Raw genomic sequence first — 15,598 nt, 5'->3', positions numbered from 1 at the left:
ACCAAAACTGCACACAGTACTCCAGCTGCGGCCTCACCAGTGCCCTGTACAGTTGCAGCAAGACCTCCCTGCTTTTATATTCAATCCCCCTCGCTATGAAGGCCAGCATCCCATTAGACTTCCTGACCACCTGCTGCACCTGCAGACTGGGTTTTTGTGACTCGTGCACAAGGACCCCGAGGTCCCTCTGCACCGTAGCATGCTGCAGCTTTTCGCCCTTTAAATAGTAGTCCCTCCTACTATTATTCCTGCCAAAGTGGGTAACCTCACACTTGCCAACATTGTATTCCATCTTCCAGGTCCTCGCCCACTCGCTCAGCCTATCTAGGCCCCTCTGCAGAATTTCTACACCCTCTGCACAATTTGCTTTTCCACTTATCTTTGTGTCATCAGCAAATTTCGACACCCTACATTCAGCTCCCTCCTCCAGATCATCTATATAAATGGTAAATAGCTGAGGCCCCAGCACCGATTCCTGGGGCACTCCACTAGTCACCAACCGCCAATCCGAATAGCACCCATTGACACCTTCTCTCTGCCTCCTATTTGACAGCCAATCCTCTATCCACACTAACACCTTACCCCCAACTCCATGCCCCCTAACCTTCTGTAACAACAAACTCTGTGTATTAGATTCTTTGGGTCTGGGATTTGCCACAGTCTTTACCTTTTAGAGTGATAGGGTCAATGTACACATCATGCCTTTGATTACTTGATACTCCATAATATCCATCTATCTATCCTTTAAATAACTGGTTTGGACTTTATATAATTTCACCAAAACTGAAGTAAAATAATTATTCAATTATCTATGTTCTGTTTATTCAGACCTGTTACCCTCACTTGAATTTGGTTCTTTCCTCCCTCCCCCTTTCTCTGTCTCTGTTTAAAACCTGTTAAATCTCTATTATTTCCAGCTCTGATGAAAGGACATCTTCCTGTTTCTCTCTCCATAGCTTCCACCTGACTCACTGGGTATTTCCAGCAGTTTTTGTTTTTATTTCCAGTTTCCAGCATCTGTAATATTTTGCTTTTGATTTAATGAAGTTTTCTAACATTCAAAACAATGGTTTTCTTTATATTTTTTACAGAGCTCGAACTTCGGAAATTCATCGTCGAACTTGGTAAGAGTTCAATATTGAAATATTCACATTTTGCAAAGTACATTTGTTTTGGGATTAGCTAATTATACATAATGATGATATGACTATGCTTTAACCCAAAGGTGAATAAACTGATCATCTTTAGAATGAGTGAACATTTCAATAATGATTGACATTTGATTTAAATATATTAGGTAGCAATTTCCAGGATCTTGTGCTGCCACAGGAGTTTCAGAAAGACCAAACAGACAATAAGAAAAACGTGTATGATTCTGGTCCAACCACATAAAAACACGGTGCTCACTAATCTCACACAGATGGAATTATTTTGACCATTCTGAATTACATTGATAACATAATTTGTGGAAACCTGTGGGTACATAATGTTGTACACACACCAGATACAAGATAGAGTTTGGCCCAAAATTGTTTCGCACAAGACCATGATAGCCCAGTAGAGGATGGAGAATTACATCATTAATCTGATTTTGATTTGATTTATTACTGTCACATGTATTAGTATACAGTATAAAGTATTGTTTCTTATGCACTATACAGACAAAGGATACTATACATAATGGAAAGATGGCAGAATGTAGTGTTACAGTCATAGCTAGGGTGTAGAGAAAGATCAACTTAGTGCGAAGTAGGTCCATTCAAAAGTCTGATGGCAGCAGAGAAGCTGTTCTTGAGTTGGTTGGTGTGTATCCTCAGACTTTTGTATCTTTTTCCCAACAGAAGAAGATGGAAGAGAATATGTCTGGGGTGTGTGGGGTCCTTGATTATGCTGGCTGTTTTTCCAAAGCATTGGGAAGTTCAGACAGAGTCAATGGATGGGGGCTAGTTTGAGTGAAAGACTGGGCTTTGTTCACAACCCTTTGTAGTTTGTCACAGTCTTGGACAGAGCAGGAGCCATACCAAGCTGTGATACAACCAGAAAGAATGCTTTCTATAGTGCATCTGTAAAAGTTGAGAGTCATAGTGGACATGCCAAATTTTTTAGTGTCCTGAGAAAGAGAGACATTTCTTAACTGTGGTGTTGGTGTGGAGGGACCAGGACAGGTTGTTGGTGATCTTTCCCTTTGTTCTCCTTCATTTTGTTGACATTGAGGGAGAGATTAATGTTGTCGCACCAGTTCATCAAATTCTCCATCTCTTCCTTGCACTGTGTCTCGTCATTGTTTGAGATTCAACCCATAAAGGTGGCGTCATCAGCAAACTTGAAAATCGAGTTGGGGGGAAATTTGGCGATACAGTCAAAGGTGTATAAGGAGTATAGTAAGGGGCTGAAGGGACAGCCTTGTGGGGCGCCGGTGTTAAGGATGATCGTGGAGGAACTGTTGTTGCGTATCCTTACTGATTGCGGTGTGTGGGTTAGGAAGTCTAGGATCCAGTCACAGAGGGAGGAGCCAAACCCCAGGCCATGGAGTTTGGAGATGAGCCCCATAGGGATAATGGTGTTAAACACTGAGCTGTAGTCTACAAAAAAAAGCCTGTCATGTTGTCTAGTTGTTCCATGGTTGCGTGTAGGGCCAGGGAGATGGCATCTGCTGTGGACCTGTTGCAGCGATAGACTGTCTGGGAGGCCGGAATTGATTTGTGCCATGACTTATCCAGCTGAAAATCTCCACCAGATCCCAGGTTTAAAGGAGAATGTATTGGGCCACCCATTGTAACAAATAGACAGATTGCTGTAATGCAATTTAATTATTGAATACCTTTTGATTAAATCTTCTTTACAGCTGCACTGCCTTTTTTCTAATGTTTAGTGAGTTTAAAATGTAGAGAAAGTACTTCTATTTATGCGGGATCTTGTATGTCCGCAACACATCCCGAAACACTCCATGTGTGTGTAATCATGACAGACAATGGCTGAATTCTCCGGCTGTTTACGTTGGTGGGATCATTTGGTCCCGCAGACAGTGCACCCCTGCCATGGGTTTCCCGGCAGTGTGGGATGGATTCAGTGGGAAATACTATCGACAGCAGCAGAACCAGAAGATCCCACTGCCAGCAAATGGCACAGCAGCTCCTGCTCTGATGGGGAGGCCAGAGAATCCCGTCCAATTTTTTGATGTCATGGTCCCACAAAAAGCAATGCGGTAATGTCTGGTTAATCTGTTTTTACTGGTGCTGATTGAGAGATAAATAAATATTTTCCAGAACACTGGCAGAACTCCCCTGCCGTTCTTTGAATAGTACCATGGAATCTGTTATAGAAACTAGAAGCAAGCGTAGGCCATTCAGCCCTTCGAGCCTGCTCTGCCACTTGTTGTGATCGTGGCTGATCATCAAATCCAATATCCTGATTCCCCCGCCCAAGTTTCCCCCCATATCCCTCGATCCCTTTAACTCCAAGAGCTATATCTAATTTCTTCTTGAAATCAGGCAATGTTTTGGTCTGAACTACATTGTGGAAATGAATTCCACATTTGCCACAGTTGAATTTGGAAATGCCAGCTTTTCGTGGTTGGCGTAAAATCTCATCTAAAAGCTGGTATTTCCAAAAATGTAATGCTCCATCAACACTGCAGTGAAATTTCAACTTGGATTATGCTCTAGATTATGTCCTAGAGTTTTACAGCACAGAAAGAGGCCCTTCGGCCCATTGGGTCTCTGCCAGCCATCAAATACCAATCTATTCTACTCCCATTATCCAACACTTGGCCCGTAGCCTTGTAAGCTAAGATGTTTCAAGAGCTCATCTAAATGTTAAGGGGTCCCGCTGCTTCCACTGTTTCAGGTTCCAGATTCCCAACACCGTCTGGGTGAAAAGCTTTCCCTCCAATCTCCTCTAAATCTCCAGCTCCTTACCTTATCTACGCCCCCTTGTTACTAACCCCTTTACTGAGGGGAAAAGCATTGTCCTATCTATTTTGTATCTACCCTATCGATATCCCTCATAATTTTGTACATAAGAACATAAGAAATAGGAGCAGGAGTAGGCCATCTGGCCCTTCGAGCCTGCCCTGCCATTCAATAAGGTCATGGCTGATCTGTCGTGGCTCAGTTCCACATTCTTGCCCTCTCCCCATAATCCTTAATCCCCTCTCTTATCAAAAACTCATCAACCCGCGTCTTAAAAATATTTAGCGAGGCAGCCTCCACCACTTCAACGGGCAGAGAATTCCAGAGATTCACCACCCTTTGAGTGAAGAAGTTCCTCCTCAACTCCGTTCTAAACCGCTCCCCCCTTTATCTTGAGGCTGTGCCCCCTAGTCCTACTGTCTTTTCTGAGCGGGAAGAGTCTCTCCACCTCTATCCTATCCATCCCATTCATCATCAACACCTTGGTAAGGTCCCCCCTCAGCTGCCTTTGCTCTAAGGAAAACAACCACAGCCTATCCAGCCCCTCTTCATAGCTGAAATGCTCCAGCCCAGGCAACATCCTGGTGAATCTTCTCTGCACCCTCTCCAGTGAAATCAAATCCTTCCTCTAGTATGGTGGCCAGAACTGTACACCGTACTCTAGCTGTGGCCTAACCAGTGTTTTATACAGCTCTATCATATTGCTCTTATATTCTGTGCCTCAGATAATAAAGGGAAGTATCCCATATGCCTTCTTAATCACATTATCTACCTGTCCTCTTGACTTTAGTGATCTTTGGACTTGATGCAGAGCATTTTGATTTTAGAGTGCAACCACACAGACAAATTATTCCTGTTGTAAATTAAATATATCCATTTTACAGTGAACTCTGTCCATTGTGCTGTGGAACCCTGTTGGAATTGTTAGTAAATTTAGAAAGGTTTTCTGTGGAAAACAGAAGAAAAAGAGTTCTATGTCAGATGTTTTGACAGTACTAAAAGGTGATAAGGAGCCACAATGTGGGTTTTGAACCAGTTCAATGCAGATTTATTTGAAGAGCCATTGCCAGGATGAAGTCTAACACAGAGATAAGAACCTGTGAATGACTCTGGTGATATCATGTGAAAAGTCTGGCAACACCAGGTTTTAGTCCAACCTATTTATTTGATACCTGACGAAGGGGGTAACCCCGAAAGCTAGTGAGTATATTATCAAATAAATAGGTTGGACTAAAACCTGGTGTTGTCAGACTTTTTACTGTGTTTACGCCAGTCCAACGCCGGCATACCCACATCATGACGGATATCATGTGACCCATGACACAGATGAATTGCTTTACAATACATATCATCCCTCACCCTTTACTTCACTAGTCCGACAACAAACTTTTAAATGTTAACGATTATCCCCGATGAACATCAGTTACATTGCCAAGTGCTATTGTCTACATACGTACAATTAATCTGAGAGTCTTTTTGGTGGACATTGACTCCATTTTGGTGAGATACAACATTCTGGAGTCTGATCTTTGACATCTTCGCTGGTCTGTTCCTCTCAATTATCAGGTACTTCATCTCGTGAAGTTGCTTTGCGTCAGCTTCCAGAGATTTTGGCTGTTCTCCTGGAGTAGAATCTGAACTTGGTTCTGTAGTAATCTTTGGTTCAGAAATTTCTCAACCTTGGGTTTCTGACGTACTGATACCGTCTCCGCTAATTCACTTATTGAATCGAGGATTAGATTTGTGTGTCTCCGTCATATTCTGTCATCATCAAGTTGCATTGAATAAGAAATCAGCCCTGTCTTCGCTGGGATGATTGCAGGTGCTACTTCTCACTTGCCAAGTAGTTTCTTCTCCTTGTTTTAAAATTATAAACATTTTGTTTTGATGTTTGTTCACAGTGAATAACTTGTGCTTGTTGTTGCTCTATTCCTGTAGAATCAGTAGATCAAATCCAGTTCTCAGTTTCCTTCTCAGGAATTTCTGGTGAATTTTGTGTGGTGAGATGAGCTGTGTTCCAATGGGACATGAGAAGCTTGTTTCCTCTCATGGATAATGGACCTTCTTCTTTGAAACATGACATGAAAGAATCCAGTGAGTGTACTAGCCTTTCTGCCAATCCGTGAGTGGATGGATGATATGTGTTGCATACCATTACCTTCAGGTAATCCACAAATTCCTGGGATGTGAAATGTGTCTCATTATCACTGACTAGTTGTTCAGTCTCCAAATCTTGCTAACAATGCACTCAACCTCTATATGGTTCTTTCCATCATGATGGATTTCATTCTCCTGCATTTGGGCTGCTTTGAATGCAGATCCACCAGGACAAGTAAAATGTAGCCTTCAGTGGATCCCACGGAGTGATATATATCCTCTACCAAGGTTGTTTTAGCCTGTCCCATGGGAGAAACGGTTGTAAGAGATGGAGCATTCCATATTCTAGTGCATGACTGACATTGACCCACTTTTTTTTCTATTTGTGAGGAAAGCCCAACCACTAAAAATAAACTTGTGCTAGCTCTTTCATCTGCACTGTTCCTGGATTCAGCTTTGTAAGCACGGAGGGATATCTCCCTGATAGCAATACTCCATTTTGGACAGTTAATTCAAGTTCTTTCATTAAAGAAGGACTGAATTCAGGATTCTTCTTTTGTTTGTTCAGTGACGTTCCTCTTAATATCATGTCTATGACCCTACTAATTACCAGGTTATTCCTTGTGTGCCTTTGCAACTGGGACATTCTCTACCTGGGAGAAATAAAATTTGCTGATGTAGCTGTCTCTTGGTTTTGGTTTTGTCTTGTAGTGGAAATACATTAGCTTGCTGTTCTGATCTCTAATACTTGATTTTGTAATTATGCGCTGATAGTATCAATGCCCAACATTATAGACAACTTGTGGGTAATAATGGAATGGAGCAAAAATAGTTGTCAATATCCTGGGGTCAGTTAATAAAGTAACTTGTTGGCCAGACAGGTACTGGTGAAATTGTTTAATGCCAAAAATGAGGGGTTCTTTCTCAAGTTGTGCAAAATTTTGTTCTGTGCTTAATAACATTCCTGATACAAATGCTATTGACAATGCCTCCTCAGTGGCCATAATGTGAGATGCCGTAGTACCCACCCCGTAGGGTGGTGCATCACATAGAAACATAGAAGGTAGGAGTAGGAGAGGCCATTTGGCCCTTCGAGCCTGCTCCGCCATTCATTACGATCATGGCGAATCGTCCAACTCTATAGCCTAATCCTGCTTTTTCCCGATAACCTTTGATCCCATTCACCCTTAGTGCCACCTCTTGAATACATTGTGTTTTGGCATCAACTACTTCCTGTGGTAATAAATTCCACAGGCTCATCACTCTTTGGTGCAGAAATGTCTCCTCACTGCCATCCTAAATGGTCTACCTGAATCCTCAGATTGTGACCCCCCTGGTTCTGGACTCCCCCACCATTGGGAACATCCTTCCTGCATCTACCCTGTCTAGTCCTGTTAGAATTTTATAATTCTCTCAGATCCCCCCTCATTCCTCTGAACTCCAGCGGAAACAATCCTAATCTAGTCAATCTCTCCTCATACATTAGTTCTGCCATCCCCAGAATCAGCCTGTAAACCTTTGCTGTACTCCCTCGAGAGCAAGAACCTCCTTCCTCAGAAAAGGAGACCAAAACTGCACACAATAGTCTAGGTATGACTTCACCAAGGCCCCATATAGCTGCAACAACACATCCCTGCTCCTGTACTCAAAACTTCTCGCAATGAAGGCCAACATACAATTTCCCTTCTTTACTGCCTGCTGCATTTGCATGCTTATCTTCAGTGACTGGTGCACAAGGACACCCAGGACCCAGCCATTCAGGTAGTAATCTGTTTTTGCTTCCAGAGCAAATAACCTCACACTTATTCAAATTATACTGCACCTGCCACTGATTTATCCACTCACCCAACCTGTCCGGATCATTCTGAAGGGTCTCTGCATCCTCGTCACAGTTCACCCTCCCACCCAACTTGGTATCATCTGCAAACTTTGAGATGTCACATTTTGTTCCCTCATCCAAATCATTAATATATATTGTGAATAGCTGGGGTCCCAGCAGCAATCCCTGTGGCACCCCATTCGTTACCACCTACCAATTTTAAAAGCACACATTAATTCCTACTCTTTGATTCCTCTCTGCCAACCAGTTTTCAATCCATCTCAATATACTTCCCCCAGTCCCATGTGCTTTAATCTTGCACGATAATCTCTTAAGCAGGACTTTGTCAAACTCTTTCTGAAAGTCCAAATATACTATATCAACTGGCTCCCCCTTGTCAACTCTACAGGTTACATCTTCAAAGAATTCCAACAGGTTTGCCAAGCATGATTTTCCTCTTTATAAATCCATCCTCTGTCTGATCTTGCCAATGCTTTCTAAATGCTCCGCTATAGAGTCCTTGATATGGATTTGAGAATTTTCCCTACTACCGATGTTAAGCTTACTGGCCTATAATTCCCTGTTTTCTCTCTACTTCACTTTTTGAATATTGGAGTGACATTAGCTACCCTCCAATCTGCAGGGACTGTTCCAGAGTCTATACATTCCTGGAAGATAATCACCAATGCATCCACTATTTCTAGAGCCACTTCCTTAAGTACTCTGGGATGTAGATTATCAGGCTCTGGGGATTTATCTGCCTTCAATCCCATCAATTTTCCCAGCACTATTTCTCTACTAATATTGATCTCCTCCCTCAGTTCTTCCCTCTCACTAAATTTTGCATTCTCCGATGTGTCTGGATCTGATTTGTGTCCTCTTTTGTGAAGACAGAAACAAAGTATGGATTCAGTGACTCAGCCATTTCTTGGTCCCCTATTATACATTCCCCTGTTTCTGCCTGTAGGGGACCTACATTTGTCTTTACCAACCTCTTTCTCTTCATGAGCTCGTTAAATATTCAACTCTGGGTTACAGTGAACCAATATTGTTGTTTGCATGAGCATCCTTTAACTCCTTTGTATACACTTTCACATTTCTTTATCAATTGCATTGCTGGTTGGCACACAATAAATTATGAAGTGGCTTTGGTGCTATTGCAAGGTTTGGGATGAAATTCCTGCGATAATTGATTAGTCCTTAAAATGATCACAACTGTGACATGTTCTGTGGTCTTGGCACATCGAGCATCACTGTCATTTTCTAAGCTTCTTTGTGAAGGCCATCTGTGTCTATTACCTGACCAAAATAACTGATAGATAATTTGAAATATTCACATTTTTCTTTCTTTAGGTGGAGATAGTTTAAGTTTATTTATTAGTGTCACAAGTAGGCTTACATTAACACTGTAATGAAGTTACTGTGGAAATCCCCTATTCGCCATAATCCAGCGCCTGTTCAGGTACACTGAGGGAGAATTTAGCATGGCCAATGCACCTAACCAGCACATCTTTTGGACTGTGAGAAGAAACCAGAGAACCCAGAAGAGAACATGCAGACTCCGCACAGTCACCCAGTTGGGAATCGAACCCGGGTTCCTGGCGCTATAAGGCAGCAGTGCTAACCACTGTTCCACACCACCCAAGACGCTCCAGTGTTTCCTCTAAGATTTGTGAATGTTCTTGTTCAGTCCTACACGTGAGTAGAATGTCATCCAAATAATTCTGGAGACCGTTGAGGTCACTTAAGATTTAGTCCATTGATCTCTGGAATATGGCTGGTGCTGATGTTATTCTGAATGGTAGGTGCTCATACTGGAATAATCCAGTAACAATCATTGAGACTCAGTTACCACCCTCATCTGGAGGCATGCTTGGCACAATCTATCTTACTCAACAGCTAACCACCAGCCAGTCCAGAGAATAAGTGTTTGATTAGTGGTAAGGGATACTGACCAACACACAGTACTGGACTTATCGTCATCTTAAAGTCCCCATTGATTCATACAGAATCCTCCGATTTAATGACTGGCTGATTTGGGTTTTCATTGTTACAGGTTCAATCACTCTGTCCTTGATCTATTTTTTGGTTCCACTTCTGCCTTCAGTTTAATTGTATAAGGCACAGGTCTTACCTTGAAGCATTTAGGGTTGCTATCAGGTTTGACTTTGAGCTTTGCTTCCACTCTCAATCATTGATCCTTGGGTATTCTCAAATATCTTCCTATAGTTCTCCAGAAGTTTTTGTAGTGTGTTCTTGCTGTCAACGTCCAGTTTAGTTTGATTTTGTGTAACCATGCTCTTCCAAAGAGTGCTGGAAATTTCCCATATGCAGGGGCAATTCTGCTGATTGACCTTTAGCTTCTAGCTGAACCATGATATATCCCTACGGTGGAACTACCTCCTCAGGATGAATTGTATTTCAAGGTTTTGGAGGTAAACGTTCAAGCTTGTGATTGTATATACTTTCTGGGAGAAGTGTTACAGCAGCTCCCATATCTATTTCCATCTTCTTGTCTGTCTAACCCAGAGCCTTTACAAATACCTTTTATGGATTGGACACCTAATTTAAGTTCTTGGATCTTTTCTAATCTTGTATCATCTTGGAAATTTTTGTCCTGATCAAATATTTTGTAGACCTATGTTTTTGGATCTTGATATGTTCTTGTATTTGCAGACCTTTGAGGTTTGAGAAGTCTGTTATGTCCAAAATATCTCCATTGCGTGCCACAGTTTTTACATCTATTTTCTCTACTCCAACATTCATGTGACAAGTGTCCTGCCCGAGCACACCTATGGCATCCCTGCATTTTAAGACATTTCTTCTTGTCCATTTCCATCTTGTGTATTTTGGCTCCAATTTGGGAAGTTTCTTTCATGGCCAATTCCATGGACAATGTAATCTCAACAGCAAGCTTTACTGTTAAAGAACCTTTGAGCAATTGCTTTGAATTGTTTCATTTCAAAGTCCACAAACAAGTCTGTCTCACAAGAGTGTCTTTGAGGGTCGAGCCAACCTTGCAATTCTTCATTAACTTTCTCAGGGCTACAATGAATTGCAGCATTTTTTGCCCTCTTCTTGGCTGCATCAATGAAATTGGAATCTCTCAGCAATTATTAGTGGTTGAGATGAAAAATTACTTTTGAGAATCTTGGTCAGTTCCTTGTAAGTTTTTTCTGTAGGCTTCTCAAAATGGACAAGGCTCTGTAGCAATGTAAAGGGTTTACATGCTCCTACACATAGGAAAATGACTACTTTAAGTTCATCCAATAGCTTGATAAATTTGAAATCTCTCTTTGTAAGCAATCCATGTTTCCGCATTTTCTTCAAAAGCCTCTATGTACCCTTTGGCCTTTGCCCACCATTGCAGTTACTGGTTGTTAAATTGTACTTTCTTTGACTTCCTCACACTTTTTTTGTTGGACTTGTAGTTTTTTAGAAAATTTCAACTGCTTTTAGGCAATAAATCTCCACTTTTCTCAGCAAAGAAGGTTTTGCTTATAATTATTTTTTTTGGAGTAGTAACTCCCCATTAAGAGTACAGAGACTCTCTCTGTTTATCTGAGTGCCTCTGTTGCTGCAGCCCATCATGTGCGAGGGCCCCACAGCCTGGAAATCTGTCCAATTTCAAAGTGGTAAGTAAATGTTCTCTTTCATCTGCTCACAATTTTTTTTCAACAACATTGAAAATGACTCTGGTGATGTCACAGCACACCAAGTGACCAACCACACAAAGATGCATTTCTTTCCAACACATAACAAGAACCAATACCAAAAATTCTAGAAAAGGAATCATCAACTAGCCCAGTGTTAAAGACCAGATCAGAAACTCCAAGGCATTTTATGAAATTAGCCTAGGCCTATCTTTTACATTTGATTTTAGTATTAGGGTGAGCATAGGATGCTTCACACCAGGTATGATTCAAGTGATCCACTAGTAAGCTTTTATCAAACTTTATTTAAGAATACAGTTGGAAAATAACAAAGGGAATTAGCATAACTTTTACAAATTAAAATACCAAAACATGACAAAGTATAATTCTTTACTGCTAGCTATCTACCTTGTTCCAATTTAACAATTTCCCACATGGATATAAATCCCTTCCTTCGAACGAGTTAGCACTGAAACCAAAGCTATGTATATAGATACTAGATTTCCAGCCTTTTGCCACTTATGCAGAGTGATCCAGACAAACTTCTGTCTTATAATTCTCGTGTTGCAACTTTCAGAGAAAGTTCCACCACAGACAGTAGAGTCTCACAGAAAGAGATTAACTTCTTAGCAGATTCCAGTCTCCAGACCTCAAAGAGAGCAAGAGATACAGAGAAAGTGATCTCTCTCTAAAGATTCCAAAACACAGACTGCCTTGAGTTCTCTGAAAACCTAGCTGTACCCAGTCATATGATCTTTCCTGTCAATCAAGCTCTACTCAGAAATATCTCAGCGGAAAACACAAAATAACAGAACCCTGCATTAGTCTAGATTAGAACAAAGATTGTAGCAATTAAGATCAATTATGCTGCTGCAATATCAATATAGTGCTGCTGGATCTGGATAAAATAACTCTGAATGATTGGAACAAACCCTGCACAAGAAATATGACTAAAATATATTTCCTTCAGCATCAGACCTCTCCCTTTAAGAAAAAAATGAATCATCAATATGCAAAAATGGCTACAAAACCTTTGTTTTCTACTTTATACACATGCACATGTACTGTCTGAGAATCCATCCTTTTCAGATGTTTAACAGAGGCTCCATCCACCCTCTCGGGTGAGTGCTAAATAGATCAAGCACTATTTTGGAAAGGAATGGAGCGTTTCTGCTCAATGTCTTGGTCAATAGTTAATTCTGAAGCAACATCACTAAACTGTATCATCTTTGATTTATTACTGTCACATATATTAGTATACAGTGAAAAGTATATTCCTTGTGCACTATACAGACAAAGCATTTGGCTCATAGAGAAGGAGAGAGTGCAGAATGTGGTGGTACAGTCATAGCTAGGGTGTAGAGAAAGATCAACTTAATATAAGGTAGGTCCATTCAAAAGTCTGACAATCTTAATTATTGATTGTTATTTGTGGAACATTTCTGTGCATAAATTATCAGTAAAACATTCAGGAACATCTTGAGGTTGTCAAAAGTACTGAATAAAGGTAGTTTAGCTCAGTTGGCTGGATGGTTGGTTCATGACACAGAACAAGGCCAACAGTGTGGGTTCACTGTCCGTACTGGCTGAGGTTATTCATGAAGGTCTGCCTTCTCAACAAAGAACAATCCAGCACAGGAAACAGGCCCTTCGGCCCAACGAGCCCACACCGCCATCTTAACAAAGCATTTTCCTACACCTACCTTGCCCCGTGTGTATGCTAATGGTACCCCTATTGTAACCAGATTCAGGGGAGAATAGTGTAGGGTCAATTTGGTACACCAATCAGCCTAAAAGCACATCTTTGGGGTGTGGGAGGAAACCGGAGCACCCAGACGAAACCCATGCAACCACAGGGAGAATGCACAAACTCCCGCAGACACCAGCCCAAATCCATGTATCTGCACAGCTAGCAGTGATAGTCACTGAGCTGTTGTGGTGCCCATCTGCTGGTCCAGGTTTAAGCACACAACACGACGCGAAGTACTAGGCCACTCTCGAAACATCCAAGAGCAGCCCACGCACAACCCACCGTGTGCATGCCCCTCGTTAGACAACAAGGTGGACTGACATACCTGGGAATTAAGAGACAAAACATTAACATGTAGTATTACATTTCCAGTATCGTCCTGAGGCTCTGACCCTTTTTAAAACTGTCGCCTATAACCCTCCATCCCTATGTCACTCACGTGCCTAAGTAAACCTTAAACAAGTCCAGCGTGCCTGCCTCAACCACCTTACTTGGTAGCACATTCCATACCCCCACGACCCTCTGTGTGAAAAACCTCCCTCTAGTATCCATATTATACTTCTCCCCCCTCACCCTTAGCTCATGACCCCTTGTGATATTTGTCTCCAATCTAGGAAAAAGGCTGCCACTGTTGACTCTGTCTATATCTTTCATTATTTTATACACCTCTATCAGATCCCCCCTTAATCTCTGTCTTTCTAAGGAGAAAAGCCCCAGTTTACCCAATCTTTCCTCATACCCCAGTCCTTCCACACCAGGCAGCATCCTGGTAAACCTCCTCTGCACTCTCTCCAGGGTCTCCACATCCTTCCGGTAGTAAGGTGACCAGAACTGGACACAGTACTCCAAATATGGCCTAACCAACATTCTGTACAACTGAAGCATTAGACGCCAGCTCTTATACTCTATACCCCTTCCTATAAAGGCTAGCATTCCATAAGCTTTCTTCGCAACCTTCTCCACCTGGGTTGCCACCTTCAGAGACTTGTGCACTTGCGCTCCCAAGTCCATCTGCATTTCTATACTCTTAATTGGTCTACCTTTTATCATGTAACTACTCCCTGCATTATTCCTTCAACCTTACTCCTCACCTGAGGTACGGCTATCCTCAGGCTAAAATCACCACCAGTCAGCACTCCCATTTGAGGCTCTGGTCATCTGAGACATGGTGACTTTACCTTGCCTTGTACAATTGCTCAGAAATTATTATAAGGTTTGACTTTGATTGAAAACAGTATTCAAAGCATTATAAATCTGAGGAATGGAACAATGTTTAATCAGACAATGATAATCAGACAATTAAAATATTTTACTAAATTCCCTTTTATTTTGTAGATCAGTGGAAGCTTCTTGTTGAATCAGAAATGAAAGTATTTTACATAAACTGTTATGTATTAATTAACAAATCTCCGAGGGCTTATTGTTATTCAGAACTGTAATAGGATCAAGGTGTTTTGTCAAATAAGACCAGGGACATTGACTAATTGGCATTGAGGTATCACTGGGTTGGAGGGCACTAAGGAGAGTGTCTGGGACAGCATGGGATCCAGTCTCCAGATGCAGAATTTTGAAAAGTTCCAAGGAAGGTTCTGAGAATAATGACAAGACCCGTGATGAAGGGTCAAGGAGTGGGGTCCAAGGATTTGGGATGGAAGTCTGTGTCTTGCTGTATTCTTTGCCTGGGGGCTAGGGATCTGTGATCACTGAGACAGTCCCAGGTTCTGGAAGTTTGTGGGTGAGTAACGAGAAGCTACAGAAAAGATGTTATGACATTCGCTAGACTGAGGAGGAGATTTGACAATATTCAGAGTAGTCGTTGTTATGGAGATTGCTGGGATCTGTTAACACAGTGGGAAGATGCGGAAGTTTCAGACTAGTTTGGAGGTGAGAATTACGCCACCTGTTTTCATCGATACCTTGTGTCCACAACCTTGTTGCATCCTCAGAGCTCCCTCAACACCCCCCATTCCCACCGCCCCCACCTCCGCAATCCGATTTGACATTATTAGTTGTTCTTGTCTTTACATATCTGCCTTAAAACATTGAGTAATAAATGATCAGCTTCAAGCACCTCAAGACCAGGATACAATATCATGGTGTTGAATTACACCCTTTGAGTATTTCTCCCTCTGGGAGGGTGGGATTGATGGATTAGTGCCGTGTTGGTTAGATTCATTTCCTGAGGATATTTACTGTCAAACACATTTACTTCCAGATTCTCTGGATGGTGATAGTGCATTGACTCTGTCAGCTAAGCTCAGATATTTCTTAACACAGGCAGGTATCCTGATTTATCAGGGAGTCTCGTCTGGTACAGAAACTACAATAGGATATCCAACAAAACATTGAAACAAGAGCAGACCTGTGC

General features: G+C 41.7%; 1 protein-coding gene across 1 annotated transcript in view; it reads left to right on the top strand.

Moving 5' to 3' along the window:
• The window catches only part of LOC145337269 (butyrophilin subfamily 1 member A1-like), an 84,968-nt gene that overhangs the window by 47,381 nt on the left and 21,989 nt on the right, over positions 1–15,598 (top strand). Inside the window, 1 exon segment of the mRNA XM_080182058.1 lies at positions 1,092–1,124. Coding sequence (XP_080038184.1) covers positions 1,092–1,124 — 33 coding nt within the window.

This window comes from Carcharhinus amblyrhynchos, unplaced genomic scaffold (assembly GCF_965287045.1).
Source record: "Carcharhinus amblyrhynchos unplaced genomic scaffold, sCarAmb.v2.hapA scaffold_45, whole genome shotgun sequence".
Classification (NCBI taxonomy): Eukaryota; Metazoa; Chordata; class Chondrichthyes; order Carcharhiniformes; family Carcharhinidae; genus Carcharhinus; species Carcharhinus amblyrhynchos.
This window is presented reverse-complemented; position numbering and strand designations above follow the sequence as displayed.